This window comes from Atractosteus spatula, chromosome 28, assembly GCF_055471065.1.
Source record: "Atractosteus spatula isolate fAtrSpa1 chromosome 28, fAtrSpa1.hap1, whole genome shotgun sequence".
Lineage (NCBI taxonomy): Eukaryota > Metazoa > Chordata > Actinopteri > Semionotiformes > Lepisosteidae > Atractosteus > Atractosteus spatula.
In genome coordinates this window covers 6,661,665-6,678,945 of record NC_142733.1, presented here as the reverse complement: position 1 = coordinate 6,678,945, position 17,281 = coordinate 6,661,665, and the positions used below count along the sequence as shown (strand labels likewise).

General features: G+C 40.7%; 2 protein-coding genes across 2 annotated transcripts; both read left to right on the top strand.

Annotated features, from left to right (window-relative positions):
* The first annotated feature begins 2,904 nt into the window (after positions 1-2,904).
* On the top strand, positions 2,905-7,402 carry LOC148813883 (immunoglobulin lambda-1 light chain-like). The gene is made up of 4 exons (XM_088907940.1): positions 2,905-3,024; positions 3,137-3,442; positions 4,439-4,483; positions 6,694-7,402. Exons 1-4 carry the CDS (start codon positions 2,985-2,987, stop codon positions 7,017-7,019), a joined length of 717 nt encoding a protein of 238 aa, XP_088764066.1. The 5' UTR covers positions 2,905-2,984; the 3' UTR covers positions 7,020-7,402.
* Positions 7,403-8,788: 1,386 nt separating this feature from the next.
* Positions 8,789-17,232, top strand: ctns (cystinosin, lysosomal cystine transporter). The gene is made up of 11 exons (XM_088907859.1): positions 8,789-8,861; positions 9,968-10,056; positions 10,908-10,986; positions 11,412-11,496; positions 12,106-12,209; positions 12,609-12,746; positions 13,344-13,443; positions 13,811-13,930; positions 14,738-14,908; positions 15,187-15,304; positions 15,685-17,232. Exons 2-11 carry the CDS (start codon positions 9,996-9,998, stop codon positions 15,819-15,821), a joined length of 1,113 nt encoding a protein of 370 aa, XP_088763985.1. The 5' UTR covers positions 8,789-8,861; positions 9,968-9,995; the 3' UTR covers positions 15,822-17,232.
* The last annotated feature ends 49 nt before the right edge of the window (positions 17,233-17,281 follow it).

Here is a 17,281-nt window from a genome sequence, read left to right as displayed (position 1 = left end):
CCTTGGGATGATCTGTAGAGAAATATCACAGAGTGCCTATTAGGTTCAGAAGAATTTCAAGCTTTGATTATGTCATTGCCAGTTAGAAAGTAATCAATGTTGGATCTCAACTTTCTTAGTGCAAAAATTCTTCAAGCAGTTTGTGGTGAATATTTCAGAAGTCCATCTCAAAAGCTCTGCCAAGCAGTAGAGATTAATCTGCATTTTTGAATTAGTTTTTCAGCTTCTAACAGAATCTTCAGATTATGATGTCTTTATTTACTCCTAAATGTTTATGCCAGGAAGCTGTAACGTGGCTGTACATAAGTTTGCACAAGAGGTCACACAATATATAACGTTAAGAACCACCAACTATTGACTCATTGTTTTTTGAGGGGTTTAGAATTCTTTTTTAATTTTAAATAAATACATTTAGATTTTCTTTTAAGGAAGATAAATGTTTAATTGCATATGATATAAATTATTACATAGAATCATTCTTTTTCAAGTGAGAGTGCAATTCATGTTGCATGTAATGTTTTTTTTTCTGTTTAACAGAGCATACAAATCTGTGCTACATGTCTCCAATAGCAAAGGGTTCTCTTCTCTTTAATATTCTGTATTAAGATTGATTGAGAGGAGGGCCTTCAGAAAAAATAGAACAGAGCTAAAAGCAGTCTATGCATGCTAGAGTAGGATCAAAGAAATGGCTTTCGAAAGAATTTTCCAAACCACACAAGGCTATGCATGCTCTCTAAAGAAAACCTCTTGAGCAATAAGTAGAAATGTGTTTTCCTGAAACTGATAAGCACCTGCTGCTCTGTTGTTCTACAGATGAATGTAAATGATTTTGTACTTCTATGAGATGTACGTTCAAAGAGGGAGAGTCCCTTGTCTGATAATGGAAACACATCTGGTGGCTTCGGCCTACCCTGGGGAGTTGGTGATGACACATCTGTAGTGCTTTGGAGCTCACACTGAGTTTCTTATTCATGGGAAAGAGAAATTGTCCCTGCAAGACAAACAGTGGCTCCAGGTTAAATGTTACACAAAACCTGGCCCTCACTCTTGGCATCATCGCCTTTTCAGCTATGATTGGGTCTGAATTGTCTCACAGGCTGCTCTGCACTGTCACTCGTCAACAGGGCAAAAGAAGGAGGCATCCGGATTCCACAGAAGCAAGAGCTGAGACTGAGGAGGGACCAGAGCTTCTCTGGGGTCTTGGGTCTGATCCCTGTCTGGTGTTGGTGAGGAAAGTAACTGCTCCAGCCACATCAGTGCCAGTTGTAGAAATCTGACCTGGCTTGAGTGTTTTTTAAATAGACACCTGTTGTACTGTATGTGATGTTTCAGAAAGAACTGACAGTCAGGGATAACCTTAGCCTCTATGCCAAAGGTGAAGTATTTTCTGTAGTTCTAATACGCATGCGGTGGTAATGAGAAACACCCTTTCATGGAAATAACATAGAGCTGTTATTAACATAGATCTGTACTTGGACTATGAAACTCTATGTCTTCTTCAGTTTCTCCAGAAATGGCCTTTTTCGCCACAAATTAAAACTTATCTTAAAGCTTCGCTGAACATCGCCGTGAATTTTTGCATCTCTACACAGCCCAGAAATAGAGCAGTGGTGATGACCAGCAGTGGCAGGACAAGGGGAAAGAGGAAACTGTCACGCCACTGTTCTCAAGGTTTTGTGTTTAAAATCCTGTCCACTACAAATAATCATGAAGAAGTAAAAGCATCAATACTGGACCTGTGACATTAAACTGTCCTGTCTGACATTATAGTTTTTCCTCCCTTCTTGATCCCTGACTGGGAAAGATTTTTTAAAATATATTTCCCAAAGATCAAACATGTTTTTTACCTTGCAGTTTTGCTAGTTGCGGAAGTGCATTGCTGCCACCAAGGGAAAAAAAAAAAACATCCAGAGTTATCTCATAATCACGAGATAACTCTAATTTCAACGATGATTTCGCTGTATGGACAATCTGTTACACTGTGCACTGACAGTACCTACAAGCTCTCAATACGTTTGCTAAAACTGTGGGTTTAGTGTTCTTGACAATGCGCAATGCTGCAAAATGCGCACGGAATTACTTTCACCTCGGGTTTATTCATAATGAAATGTTCCTGTTAGTACCTCATGTAAACACAGTTTTACCCTTGAGGACACGCATACATAGTCTCAAAAAAGGACAAATGTGCTTAAAAAAATCTACTGCTTAAAACTGAAAGTCAGACAATTATAATGTACATAACAATTTGTGCTATCGCGTGATCACATAAACTATGCGAGAGTTACTAACTCTTCATGACGAGCTAATCTGCTAACTCGTAATTATGTGATAATTGGATATAGCAATTAATTTGATACAGAAAGTAATTACGAGATAGTACATTCTCGCGTACTGTATGTGATCACGCGTTACCACAATTGTCATACAATTCCTACATTATGATTATCTGATTTCCAGTTTTAAGCAGTAGAATCGATTCCAGGTCACACTTGTTCTTGTTTGAGGGTATGTGTGAGTGTCCTCATGGTTAAAACTGTATTCACATGAGGTACAGTACCTACTGTAACATTTCATTATGAAGAAATCCCAGAGGAAACTCAATCTGTGCGCATGTCGCAACGTTCACATTGTCAGGAACGCTAAACCCGCAGTGTCTCGTAATTAAGAGATTAATCGGACTTTTTTTTCTTGATGGCTACAGTGCGTTTACTGCACGTACGATGTTGAAATAAAAAAAAGTCAATCTTCATTACATGGAATTCTCAGCAGTGAATTGTGTCAGAGAGACTGACGTTCCAAAGCTTCTGTTTTTGCATGAACCCTGCAGTGAGCAGCTGTGATTGGGTGAGCAGAGAGTCTCCCTCTGCAGCTCATCGAATGGCCCCTTATAGCCGAGTCCTGCAGCCTCTCCTGTCCTCACAGTGCAGCCCTGCTCATCTCTCAGCTGGACAGCAAGGGGCTCCTTCACAGCGCACACTGCAAACATGCTGGGACCACTCTGCACTCTCCTCACTGCTCTCACATGTGAGAAAGTACTTCTTCAGCAATTCTGAGATCTCGTTTACTAAGAACTATTGGTCAGGATGGTGAAATATTTCTCATTCATATTTTTTTTATTGTTCTTTTATTTTTGCAGGTGTCAGCTGTCTGATAGTGGTGACACAGAAGCCTCCTGTTCTGTCTGCGAGTCCAGGAGAATCAGCCATCTTGGACTGTAATTTAGGGGGCAGAGATGATGCTGCTCGATGGTACAAGCAGATTCCAGGTGCAGCTCCTCAGTTTGTGCTGTCTTTCTACCGCACACACAGCGCTCCTACCTATGGAGCTGGGTTCTCCTCCAGCCGCTTCACATCCAGAGCCCAGACTAACACAGATTATCAGTTAATCGTGAGCAATCTGGAGGTGGGAGACTCAGCAGTGTATTACTGTAACACATGGGACGACTCTGCCAAGGCTTATGTATCACAGTGAAAGAAGCCATGTCAATAACAGCACTGCTAATGCACACTGCTATCACTGTGGCCATTCTACTGTAGTTACATGGTTTCACTTTTCAAAGATCAATAGTCTTTTCACATGAATAGTGCAATTAACCTAAGCAGTAAAACACAAGACAGGAAAAAAAAATGTTTTTCCTATTTTCATGCAACAATGCAGAAGTACATAGACATACTAACAGCCATAATTAACATTCAAAATCAAGGAATATACTTGTGAACACTGCTTGTCCTCATAATACATATAGTTTACAAAGGATCCAGTATCTATTCTGTTTCGTTCCTGCCCTTTTTTCTGAGCTTCTGAGTCACAGAGGTCTATAGGATATTTCCGCCTGCCATGAAGTGCGCTTCTAGTTTTGAACACGGTTGTGTTCTCAGTCACCCTGGAAAGGTTTTCAGCCATGCTCGGTTGTGAGTGCGAGGAACACCACCCTTGATTTGGAATCCCAGTCACTTGCTGACATCAAGTTTCTTCTTTTTTCCACCAGAGGTGTAGAGCTACCATGACAGCACAGGATCTTCTCCGAGAGTGGAGAGTGGAGAGTGGCCTGGGAGTCTCGGAGGCCGGGATAGAGAGGATTACAAAATATTGGGTGGAATCCAGACGGGAAATAGATTTGGGCTCAATACGACACTTGCTGAAATGAGGAGTTGACTTCCTGTCTCCCGGGTGTCCAAAATCAAAGGCCCACACAGTCCACGGGATTAGTTAATCCGTTGAGAGATGGCGTACGGAGTATTTTCCCTGGAGATTCCTCTTAATACAACCCATTTTGGGGCTTTTAATTGGTATTTCTGATTTAATTTTTTTAAAAGAACATCCTATTTTCAACGGGACCCTTAAATTGGATGATATGAAGACAAAACGTGTTTTATTTTGGGTGTATTTTGCCTGGGGAAGTGAAGTGGCAGTTTTTGTACGACGGTGTATCTGGTCTGTATCACAGTGGTATTCGGCCAAGGCACCAAACTCATTGTGACCGGTAAGTAGCTCTTCCTTTTCACATTTTTAATGATACATATGATCTTTTTCTTGTTAAATGACTCTCTAATATTTTACAAATTTGCTTGTTATCTCCTGTCGTATTAAAGTATAAAACAGGCTGTGGAAAATCAAAACTCATCTCTCAGTGGTGTGGGAAAAAAACACATTAATCCTGTTCCTTTTCCTTCTAATGTTTTCCTTCTGATTTCGAAGGGTTTGCATTATTAAATTCTAGGTGTGATATTTATTTTATTTCCTTGTAAGGTAAGTAAAACAAGGAGCAAAAAAGTTTTTCTGGTAATCAATTGTCATGTACTGGTAAAGAATCTGAACTGAACAGCTCGTTTGAAATGTTAGAAATGACTGATGCAAAACTGAATATATCTCTTATAACCCAATTAACAGAGTTCAGCTGTAAACTCTTTTTGAGAATTCTAAAATGTTTTTAAAAATTGTGTATTTTCTATCTAAATACTTCAAATTTTTGTATGTTTTTGCCCTTTGAAAAATATGCTGATCATTTCAAAGACGACAAAATATGAACATTTCTGCTTAAAAGTAAGAATGTGATTGTTATGTTTAAGCAGATTTATACTTATGAACAGATGCTTTTTAATCAGAGTAAATAACATTTTAACAGATACAAATCACTGTACATAGTGAACTAAATAAAAAATAAATATAACTTTTGTTTAAATGTGACTATTCAAAAATGTCTGATTTTACCATTCCAGTTAGTCTTTCATGACACTACTTTTAAAAATGTTTGGTTTCCCTGATGAGTCCATTTTAAATAAAATTCTTTTTTAATATAATTTCACAGTAAAGAAGTTCTTAAGTAAAAAAGCTTTTTCATATCAGTAAAACAATTAAATAATTGTTTTATCTTAATTATTATAGTTATACAGTATAACTGTAACAGTGTTCTATTATATTTATGTGGTATACTATTTTAAATATATTTGTACAATTAGTACTGTAATCGTTTAAACTGTAATAAGAATTATAATGTTTTAACTAAGGTGAGCATAATATGCTCATAATGTGCTAAATATGCAAAGGAAGAGGTAAGGGTTCATTCCATGCTGAAAGGTAAAGAAAATAGAAAACAGAATCTGTTTTCTTAGATAAAAAACAGTAAAGTTCAGATATAAAGAAATCCGTTACAGATCGATAATAGGATATCTTACAACGCTGTAATTGTATTCCTTGTTACAGGTTTGGATTTTATATAATTACAAACTATATTTTAGCTACTTTGAGCTACTGTAATTTTAAGTAAATGCTACGTAAAGTTCATGTATTATAGTTATTAAAAGTATCCAGATCGTGGTGATTAAATTGCACCATGCAACAGCGGAATGATGCTATCTCAATGCAATATTGAGCCATTCAGGGTAGCTTTTCACAAATACGTAGAGTTACATACCAATGAATATATGTATATAACAACCAAAATGGTAAAGCACTTTAATATTAAATATAATAAGTTGTAAAATACTAATTTTCAAATAACCATTATTTTTCATAAAAGCATAGCTTTTTCCTAGTTGTATTAGTCTGCCCGACAGGTAACACCGTGCTGGAAATTGTGAAAGTACAGTATTTCGAGATTTATTCTTAATTATATTTGTACTAATACTTAAGCGAAAGCCTGACGTAGATTCAATTCCACACGCATCAGTAGAGTAAGAACCAAAATGAGAAACTGAGAAATTTGCATGTTAGGTTAAAAACGGCTGTTATGTTTATTGGTTCTCGGTTTCGGTTCTATTTCTACAGTGTGTGCAGGAAGCACAGAGCAAGCAGGACACAGGTGGGCGCACAGCGGCCATTCGCTGTGCAGACAGCCGTATCTCAACAGCCTTCCTTTGAAGACGTGGGCTACAGAAGACGCTGGATGGGGCCAAGCTCATCCAGTTATTAAGCCTTTTGTTTTATTTAAGACTCCCAACGCCGGCCCTCACTTGTCCACAATATTGATTATTTGTGCATATGGCGTCATGATGGTTTGACAGGGTACGGCTCTCCGAGAGCCAACGTGCAGCAGTCTGATTCTGACATAAAAGTGGCCTCCAGAGAAGCAAACTTCACCAAAACAACTCCTCAGAACCAATGTGCTTCCTCTATGAGTACTCTACATCCTTTCCACCCAGAACCAGGCCGTCTCCCTTACATTTTTCTCGTTTATCTTTCTCCTTATTTTAGCTACGAATCTGCCAGCGCCGTCGGTGACGCTCCTGCGTCCCTCCGCGGAAGAGCTGGACAAAGGGAAGGCCACTTTGGTGTGTCTGGCCAATAAGATGTCCGTGGGGCTCGCTGACGTCAGCTGGACAGCCAATGGGAGCCCGGTGAGCGGCGGGATCCTGACCAGCCCCGCCTCCCCGCAGACTGACGGCACCTTCAGCCTGAGCAGCCTGCTGAGCGTGACCCCCGCCGAGTGGAACAGCGACCGCCTGTTCTCCTGCACGGTCTCGCAGGGTGCCTCCAGCACCGCAACCCAGCAGATAAAGAAGTCTGACTGCGCCCAGTGAAGCCGGGGCTCCAAGACTACAGCTGCTGGCTGGGTTAATCGTATGCTTTTCCTAAACTGCTGTGGCGCTAGAAGTACAATTTCGACTAGGCTTTATTTAGTTTGTGCATGTGTTCTCTTAAACATGCGAGAGACCCTTGTTCTTCGTGGTCCTTGAACAGTAAGAAAGTTGTAAGCAATTAAAGAAGTGCTAGCACTTCAAGTACAAAAGTTAATTCCGATTTAATACTAGTGTTCGATCTTGTTGAAGTTGAAATGGAACTGAAACGCCTCCCTCACACTGCTGGGAGGCACGACTGTACTTCCCTATTTTCTCCGAGCTTGCAGTAGAAACCCCCTGAACTGTGTTGAATTGTATTCAATAAAGAGCATTTGTTGACATTCAGCAAAGGTGTTGTGGTGGTGGTGTTTTTTTTTCTGAGCCACTCTGTCGGTCAAATGAGAAACGTTTGCCTGACCAGACTTTCAGTAAACATCACAGCCCATCGTAACATCCCAAAAGGATTAAGGTATGCAATGGTATTCAAAGATTATACCACAATGAGACATTTCAGAACTGTATTAATGGCTTTTACAGCAAGAGTCCTTTTTGTATCTACGAAAGAAAACGTTAATGAACTACACGTAGTATATTTACCCCATACCCTGCTTTCGGTAGCTTCTTTGAGCTACATCTCATCTGCAGCACCTGGGGTGAGGTCGCTGTAGGGTTTTAACTCGTGCAAGCGCACCATCTACTGGGGATTGTATCGCTTTTTCATTGTCCTTAAATTCAGAGGGGGTATCAGCCCGTTTGCCCGGAGCCCTGGTAGCTCAGATAATAATAATAATCAACTATTTTATATAGCGCCTTTAAGGTGGCTTCTCAAAGCGCTTTACAGGATGACAACAACAATAAATAAGAAGAATACACAAGTTAAAATGGCAAAGGGCGTCTAGCTCCTCACTGGAAGGTCCCGGGTTAAATCCCAGGTAGGGGCAAGCGATGTAGACGGCTCCCGGCTCCACTCAGCCTGCTTTCCAAATGAGTACTGTGGGTTAATCTTTCCGGGGGTAATAGGACAGCTGACCACATCACCTCCACCTCCAGTGTCGGATGGTTGAGAAATCCTCGTCCCCCCATTCCCCAGGGGCCAACCTACCTCCCAATCAGTCCGATCGTCATTTAGTTCTGTATTACTTTCATCCAATTCTCGCTTTAAATCGATTCCTGAAACGTTTCTCAACCAAAGAAATACGTTTAACGTCCCTTTTACATTAGTTTCTTTAATGTCTGTGATCGATATTGTTGAAGGCACGCGTTTTCAAACCCTGTTATTACAATCGAGTAAAGCGTGCCGGGGACACCTGAGAAGGTAAACGCCGAATAATCTTGTCGCTGCGTTAGACGAATTGCTTTTGAAAGTAAATGCGTGGAGCTGAATCACTGTATTATGGTTTGAGCTAAAGCGCTCTTTAGCCGTAAAAAATATGAAATCGTCTCACTTCAGTGCATACACTTGCCCTAAATCTAACAATAATGTTGACATTAAAAACAAGGAAATATATAATTACACAGGCTCATTACGGTCTAACCAGTTTCCAATACACAAAATCAAACGAACAACCACGTGTGAATTTATTGTACCTTACTTCCCCAATTCCGTAACTCAAACACGATTGGACTGTTCTGCATTCAATAACGTAGGTGGGCGGGATGAAACCATAGGCGCCCTGCGCCATTGGTCAGAAATCGGGCATGACGACTCAGCTAGTGGGTCAGCTGAGTTGTGTCATGTGATCTCAGCCAAGCTGGCAGCAGAGGAGAGGAAGGGGAATTTTTGGTAGCTGGAGAAGAGCTGGGGTAAGAAACTTTTCTTTTAAACTGTCATGATGCCATATTCATTTATACACGTGTATGCGAGGACGATTTTGTGTCCTGTTTGGTAGCTGTATTTGGTTTTCTCACAAACAGAAACAGGGTCATATCTGGGGACAGAGCGACTGAAAGCTTGTGAAGTTTGTGAATCGCTAACCTAAAACGCAAGCCTTACTTCTTATATCAGTCCTACAAAAAAAAATCCCTGTTATTCTGTTTTTGTAATACGTTTTGATCATGCTTGCCTTCGCTGAATAATATTTCATGACGATGCTCATGATGAGTTTGTGGACTCAAGTTCACAAAAACGAGACATTAATGACGCGGACGTAAATGGCTACTATCTAAACTTTCTGTCGTATTGTTTTTAAGGGGCACTGTAGCTATAGCGCAATATGTTGTTTAAATTCTATCGATATCCGGAACTCAATGTGTGTGTTAGCGGAACTCGAACTAAAGTTTTTGAAAACGTGCTTTTAGTTTGCAAAGTTGTCCGTGAAGACTAATAACGCCATTCACTCTTTACAAGTTACAGGACTTGCCATCAAAGAAACTAAAGAAATTGCAGATGTCACAAGGAAGAATTAAAAGCTACGCATACAGTCTGTCAAACTGACAGCAAGATGTGTCTTTAAAATTCAGTGGGACGTCACTGGAATACCCAGAATTTGAGTCCACAATCCCGACAGTGTTTGTGAGGCACTCTGGAGGCATTTATACAGGCTAAAACACTAAGGAGAATTTTAACATTTTATGCTCCAGACCTTGATAAATGATATTATTGATCAGTTAGCAAAATAATTGATGACTAATTAGTTCTGCAACTTGAGCTGTCTTCCATGCCAGATCCCAGCCCAGACACTGGGTCTGTGTGATTGCTGTCAGCTCTCCAGGTGTGAGATTCCAACAGTGGGACTGCAGTGCCTGAGCATGTCTTGATACCTTTCTGCCTAATTCACCTGGAGTCTTGGAGAGTAAGGTGTTCCGAGCTGAGTCTCCCGACGGCGTCGCTCCTTGGGAATGTCCCCTGGCGTTCGTGTGGCAGCGCTGGTCTGTGTTCCTGACTCTGCCCCTCTCTGTCTGCCTCCAAGGTGCAGCGGGCAGGCCTGTGCAAGGAAGATGAAGGGCCCCCAGCCTCTCTTGCTCTTGGCTTTTCTCCTGCCCCGACTGGGGCCAGGTGGTGAGTTTGCATCGCAGGGTTTTGTTTCCATGCCTGACACCACACCTGCCGAGAATTTTGTTTACCGTACTCGCGGAGAAGCTACAGCGATCAAAGGAACACGAGACGTTTTTGCATTTGGCAGCTGGTTCAGAATGCTGGTCTCATTAGTACTTTTTGTTCCCCTTATTACATAATGGGTGCCTGCTGCCAATTTCAGCTCTAGAAAGAGGAGACTGTCAGTGCTGTGAAACCTGTGTAGGCTAGAAGTCATCATTCAGACAAAGCAGTAGTACATGCTGCTTCTCATTCCTTAAGCCCATGTGCTTTGTTAATCAGGCCTAATAGACTTTGTGCTTGTGTTGAAGTGGAAGCACACCAGACACCTGCCAATGGATTCCCACCGAGTCTGAGTGCTGCTTGGAGAACTGGCATACCTTTATAGACGGACTATAAAGACCTGTGATTCAAAAGATGCAGTGCTTAATCAGCATTATTTCTTGGTATTTGTTCTGACTGACTGCATCGGGATGGGCTTCAGCAGATGCCGTATTGTCCCAGGTCATGCTGATGTCTTAAGTGTCTTTGGTCTTCAGTATTTGTACTCGGTTATAAGAACCCACGAAACCGCGAATGACTGAGCAAACAGAGCAGATAAGATTGTGAGTTCTCCAACACAGACACCTAATGCACTGCTCGTAATCGACTTCCCATAGTGCTTACTCAGCGGTTTTCTGTTCGCCCTTTTCAACATTAGTTTGCAACTTGACTGATCCTCATGGGCTGCTCTTCGTACCTTCAGAGAAAAGATTGCCTGTGCTGAACTCCCTGCTTGAATGAATTTGTTGTATAAGTTTATTTTCTGTGTCTAGATGCCAGTGTGATCCTCTCTGCTCCTCCCACCGTGAGTCTAGAGAACAGAAGTTCAAAGAATGTGACCATCGAGACTAGGTATGGCAGTAATGAACTGGGTTTGTCTGAAGTGCTGAAGTGGTACTGAGTCATTATAGCCAAAAGCAAAATGACAGAATGTCAATAGGACTCCTATTGCATAGCAATTTGAGCCATTTCATGTTTTTTTATAGTGTGGTTCTTTTGAATATTCTGGCAGGCCTGTTTAATGTTTTTACCTTTATTTTGAGCGAGTTTGCATACAGTAGGTAACGGTTGGACTTAGAACTACTGACTGTTTTCTGCTCTGTCAGTACATTTATAAAGAGTCACACAATACTGGGACAACTGCTGTACACTCACTAAGTCCCAGGAACTTTGGAAAGTTCATGTTGCAGGAGTTCATCATCAGGTTTTTTGTTCTTGTTGAAGTTAAACCATTGTATGTTTTTGCCCTTCATTTTGTTACTCCTTTTCACTTGCAGTGCTCCTGTAAATGTGACAACTGTCATCGTCTTAAATGTAACCTACACCTCAAAAAATACCACCATTGTTCAGCTTCCAGAGCAGGTAAGCAGCAGGCCTAGACTAGCAAAGCTGCAGCTCAATAAGCTGGTTATCTGGAGCCTGATAACTTCAAAGTGCCTTTTCCAATTTTAGAAATAGGTTTTCCAATTGCAATTGTTTAACTTTTTTGGAATATCACATTGTAAACCTCTTGTGTTTTTTAAAAGGGTTGCCAAGTACAAAGAATGATTATTAGTTAAGTTGTTTTGTTTGTCCCAATCCCTAAAACCTCCCAGATGTCCGGACATCTGTTTTCTATTAATGGGGATTGCTACAGAGAACACATGAGATAATAACTGATGTAGATAATCTGGTTTGTGATCAACCCACTTTCACTGACGGATATCGGTTTAGAATAAGTTGCTTCTGGCCTGTTTTAAAGGAAACTCAGCTTTATTTTCTGTGTTCAGTTTACAGGCTGCTTCTTTTTTTGTCTTTCCTGCGATATGTGAATGTGCTCTTTGGTTTAGAACATTAAATGCAGCCGTAGTATGATAAATTTCAAATTATGCTCTATTATCAGGGGGATCGCCCGTAGTTCACTTGCTGTACCATTGTAATGCGACTGTGAATGTACTGTAAGGTGTCACAGCAGCGAGTTCCCATTTCCAGGTGGTGTTGCTTACCGAAGCCATGACTGCAAGCTTTGAAGTCCAGGCAAGGGAAGTCGGCCAAGTGACCGTACACCTGCTCAGCAACAACACCAACGTTACAAGGTGAGAGGCTGGGCTTTGCAATATTGTATCCAGCCTTTGAAAGCCACTTCTCTCTTGGTGTGAACGCTGAAGAAGATTGGTTCCTAGGGTTCAATACCTGCTTCAGGCAACAACACTGAAAGTGTCATTAGGGTTTTGAAATCCCCGTGATGAAACGGGACATTTGAATATTCACAGTGACAGAAGAAAACATATTGTGCAGAGCATGCACGGAGTGAGGTGGTCATTGTAAAACTGTGCATTGGTGAAAATGAAGACAGATGTCAAACGTATTGTAAAGAACGTCTTTCAGGCACTCTAAGGTTTTGAATTGTAAATAAGCATTGGGTGGTAGGCCTGGTGCTCTGTTGGCCTCTGTGTTCTTTATTTTTGTAAGAACTCCTCCATCTGCTTTTCCAGCACTCGCACCAGAATCCGGTTCAGCGTTATACGAAGCCAGATCCTCGAAATCGTCAACCAGGTGATTGGCTGGATCTACTTCCTGGCCTGGTCAATTTCATTTTACCCCCAAGCGTACGAGAACTGGAGAAGGAAAAGGTACAGTTTATTTTCACTTGCATCCTTCTCTTATTTGTCTTCTGGTGTGTAAGTGTGTGTTGTAGTTTATGATTTACAGCTGCTTCCACCAGTTTTGTTACATGTACAGTACCTAAAGTATAGCACAGGTCATTCAAACAGCAGCTCCCAGCTACGAGTAGATTTAGGAAATACCAGTCTTCATCAAATATTTTAGACATTCTCAGGGACCGAACAAGACAGAAGTATGTAAAGGCACACACCTGATGAAGGCTCCACAGCCAAAACGTTGTTTCTTTTCTTCTCTTTTCAGCGTGGAATAAACCTTTACTTGTTCCTTTGTATTTAAAGGCATATGCCTTCTCAGGCTGCGAGCCTATAAGGTTACAAACAAGAGGAGGCCAGATTTTAATTAGTTGATCAGATTTGATTAACAGCTTCAGAGCACACCAGGATCTTAACCTTAACAGTAGCACAAACCTTAGTGGGCCTAGCCTCATCTCTAAAAATGAACATTGTTTCCTTTCTTGTTTTGTGCTGTTTGGTGTGCATTAATTGAAATAACATTGCAGCCCAATCCTTAAAGATGTTTTCATTTCTTCTTCATTCTCCCAACAGTGTGGTGGGGCTCAATTTTGACTTCCTGGCCCTCAATTTGACTGGTTTCATTGCATACAGTGTCTTCAACATTGGTCTCTTCTGGGTTCCCTATATCCAGGCAAGAATGCCGTCTCTGCTACAGTACTAATGGCACAGTATTGCTTTGTTACCTTCCAACACTGAATGGCATTGCGCAAAGTAACTTTGTGCTATATTATGTGATGCGTTAATATGAATTTTGGCTTTCATGGTGACATTTAGCGATACCCATTGCTCTCTGTGAAGAATGAGCAACTAGAACAGACTCTGATATCGCTCTGAGCTTATTACATGGCACAGTTCTTTATCTGTGAAATGCATTACTCAATGTAGAATTGCAAAACTGAATGCCTGATACTCCCCGTATGTCACAATTGCATAAACAGTGACCTAAAAAGACGTATTCCCTCTTGTATTTGTTTTCACTCTTTACTTCTCTTTCCCAGGAGGAATTCCTGAAAAAAAATCCTGACGGGGTGAACCCAGTGGATGCCAATGATGTTTTCTTCAGTGTTCATGCCTTTGTGCTGACACTCGTGTATATATGTCAGTGCGTTATCTATGAGGTACGTACTGAGTGCCCTGCGACAGCAATAAGTCATTTAAATCAGAAGTCTCCTTGCAAATGACCATCTCTTTTGGGGGAACAGAATTCCATGGGACATGAAGTAAAATAAATAAATATAGTATCTGGGGAATAGGAGACCTAAGCAGAATGCTTTTAAAGCCATGATTTGATATTCTGAAGTGTAAGGCTTATCAGGATTCTTTCTTGTGAATGTATATAGTTCTGGATGGAAGATCAGGACACTTCCAGTCTTCCAATCCAGTGTTTCTTCCATTTTCCATCTTCTTCATAGTTCTGTGCCCCTGATCAGAGGGATCGATAGGTAGAATTAATTATTAATGGGAGTGAAGTCGTGTAATGGAAGTGCTGAGGTCCTCTGCCCCTGCTATAAATAACACCACCCGTGGGGGGGCTCCTGCAGGACTCGCTGGGGTTTAGGTTAACCCCAGTGTCACAAATTTGACCTCGCAACATGGCCATCTGTTCCCAGAATTCCCTAAACGGTGCGGTGCAGTTGAGAGAAGACTGACAAGGGGGGATTGGGAATAAATTGCCATAGATTCTCTGGCTAAAAAGTGACCACTGCAACTTCCTGGGTGCCTACAAACCTGTAGCAATGTCACTGACAGATGCGCTGCTACTCCACTCAATACAGGGTTTGATGTGAGCCAGGAACCACTGGTGATTCCAAATTATTGGGGTATAAAATGAAAAATCACACCCCCCCCCCCCAAAAAAACAAACAAAAAACAATGTCTCAAAGTAAGCCAGGCCCCTAAATTGTCGTTCTGTGTCTGTGGTGCAGAGAGGGGGCCAGAGAGTGTCCAAGGTGGCCATCGGCTTGCTGGTGATTGCCTGGGCTTTCGCCATCTTCACCTTCTTCATCGCCATAGCCCACAAGATCACCTGGCTGGAATACCTCTACTACTTTTCCTACATCAAGCTGGGCGTCACACTGGTCAAATACATTCCGCAGGTAGGATTCACCAGTCCTTCTGTCTCAACATCTTTTTAATGCTTTTTTTTCTTCGTCTTACCCAAAACTCTGAATTTATTTCCAGACATTTTTTTCCAACACTGTAAATCATTTGGTTACATGACAATAGCTCAGTGAAGCTTATTGTACTATGGCAAGGCACAAGCCTTAGGATTGTGAGTCTTCTGTGGTGCAGGAAAGAGAGGGCTGTCTGAGGGGTTTTCCTCAATCTCTTGTAATTCCTGTTTGGATTGAGAGTGAGTTCCTGTGTTGTCCAGGCTTTCATGAACTACCAGAGGAAAAGCACTGAGGGCTGGAGCATAGGAAACGTGCTGCTGGACTTCACAGGCGGGGCTTTCAGTCTTCTGCAGATGTTTTTACAGTCCTATAATAACGGTAAGCCTGCGAGAGCAGCTGTTTTGTTAAGCATGAGCTATATCCCATGATCCAGCCAAAAGTGTAGACTCCAGCCCATCCTTTGTGTTCCCCTGTAATATAATGGCAGCGTGACCTCCTTCTAGCCTGATCTTGCCAGCTTTCACAAGCGAGACCAGGTTGGTCCTGGTCAGTACTGGGATGGGAGACCTCCAAGGAAAACCAGGTTGCTGCTGTAAGTGGGTGTTAGTGAAGCAGTTGGTGGTGCTCTGCCCTATGGACTAGAGTGTGCAGATATGTAATGTCTGGAATTTTTAAAAAATAATATAATTTTTGCTGGATCAGGAAATGTGCAGAAATATTATTTTGCGTTTCTCATGTTTGATCTTTTTTATTTCTAGATGAGTGGAAGCTGATTTTTGGAGACCCTACAAAGTTTGGTCTGGGGTTATTTTCCATTTTATTTGATATCTTGTTCATGGTTCAGCACTACTGCTTGTATCGTCATAAATCCATAGAGTATGAGGTTCTGGAATAGATTTGTGGGTACCTCTTCCTCTTTTGAAATACTGCTTTAGAGCAGTGTCGAACTTGAACCTTAATCCAAAAAGGGATAATATTGGTTTCCATGTCTCTTTCTCCTCTAACACTTCCCACAGTGAGCAACATTTCAGCACTGTTCCCGGAATTCTTTGGAAAATGTCTTCTATAAATGCAACTGTTTTCATCCTTGTTTTTTCAGCACCACAATTTCGTTTTAATTTCCTTCAAGCGATTCCTTTTAATTGACCCAGTCTTTCAAAGCAACCATGTCTGTGGTCTTTAGTGTAACACTAAAGAAAAAAGCTAGCAATACTGGATTGCAGCTAGCAATGCTGGACTGAATTGTGCCCACATTCCTGATAAGTATTCAGGCCTTAAGTCTTTTTAACACCAGGATCAATGTTCAGGTTGTTACACTAATTGAAACTGTGATAGACAGCAACCAGTCGACCATGAGAAGCAGATTTGTTTTTGCTGTTATAGGTCACACCTTCTCGTAATGGTCATTTTTAAGCTAGGTGAGTAGTTGAGTATTACATTTGATTTTACTTCCTTTCTTCAGTAGTTCACTGATGGTCACTAGTACAGTATATATTTTTTAATATCATTTTTGTTTATTGTCCAATTTATACTTGACTAGCAAGGTAACACATTTACCAGAATTTTAAAAAGATTTAGTCTTGCCACAACTGGTTCCACATATACAGCTTTAAGAGAAATCGAGTCAAATTTTAATAATGGAGATAAATATTTTTGTAATTTATTTTGCAGGTGTATAGTAAAAGTATAAAGTACTTAATATCAGTTTGTTACCACATTTTATAGATAGGTGCAATATACCACGCCTGATTGTATTTTACTCTTTTGTTGAGTAATACCCAGGCAAAAGGATTAATTACTAAATTTTTTGGTATATGGTACCATAAGATTTGTGTAATTGCTTTTGTTGCACAGATGTTTTCAGGTGCTTACAACATTCAGTAATGACTTCATTCAGATACTTTTAAATTATGCAATACACCAAATACCTCCATAAACTCACGTCTGGTTTTAAAAAGCTTTCTTGGACATGAGCTTGTATTGATACAAGTATGTCTATTCAGAAGCAGCTTTTGTAAGAAATAATTGCTTCAGGAGTTTGTGATCTGTTGAGATTGCAATGGGATTTTTTTTTCACTGGTTAAAAATTCTTTAAAAAATAACTAAAGGTTGATATTTCATTTAATGGTAGAATTCATTTATGTACTGTTTTTTGGAATCTAAAAGTGTAGCTTTTATACTACTCCTAAATTAATCTACTGTTCTTTTGCAACTTGTGTAATTTTTTTTAATGTTTGATAAAATTTGCACAGACAATTCACATCTTTTACCTGTCACAACTTGCAAATAAAACAATTGCAGCTTTTTACAATTTGTTTTTCCTTAATTAAACGTATATTTTCCGCAACAATCCAT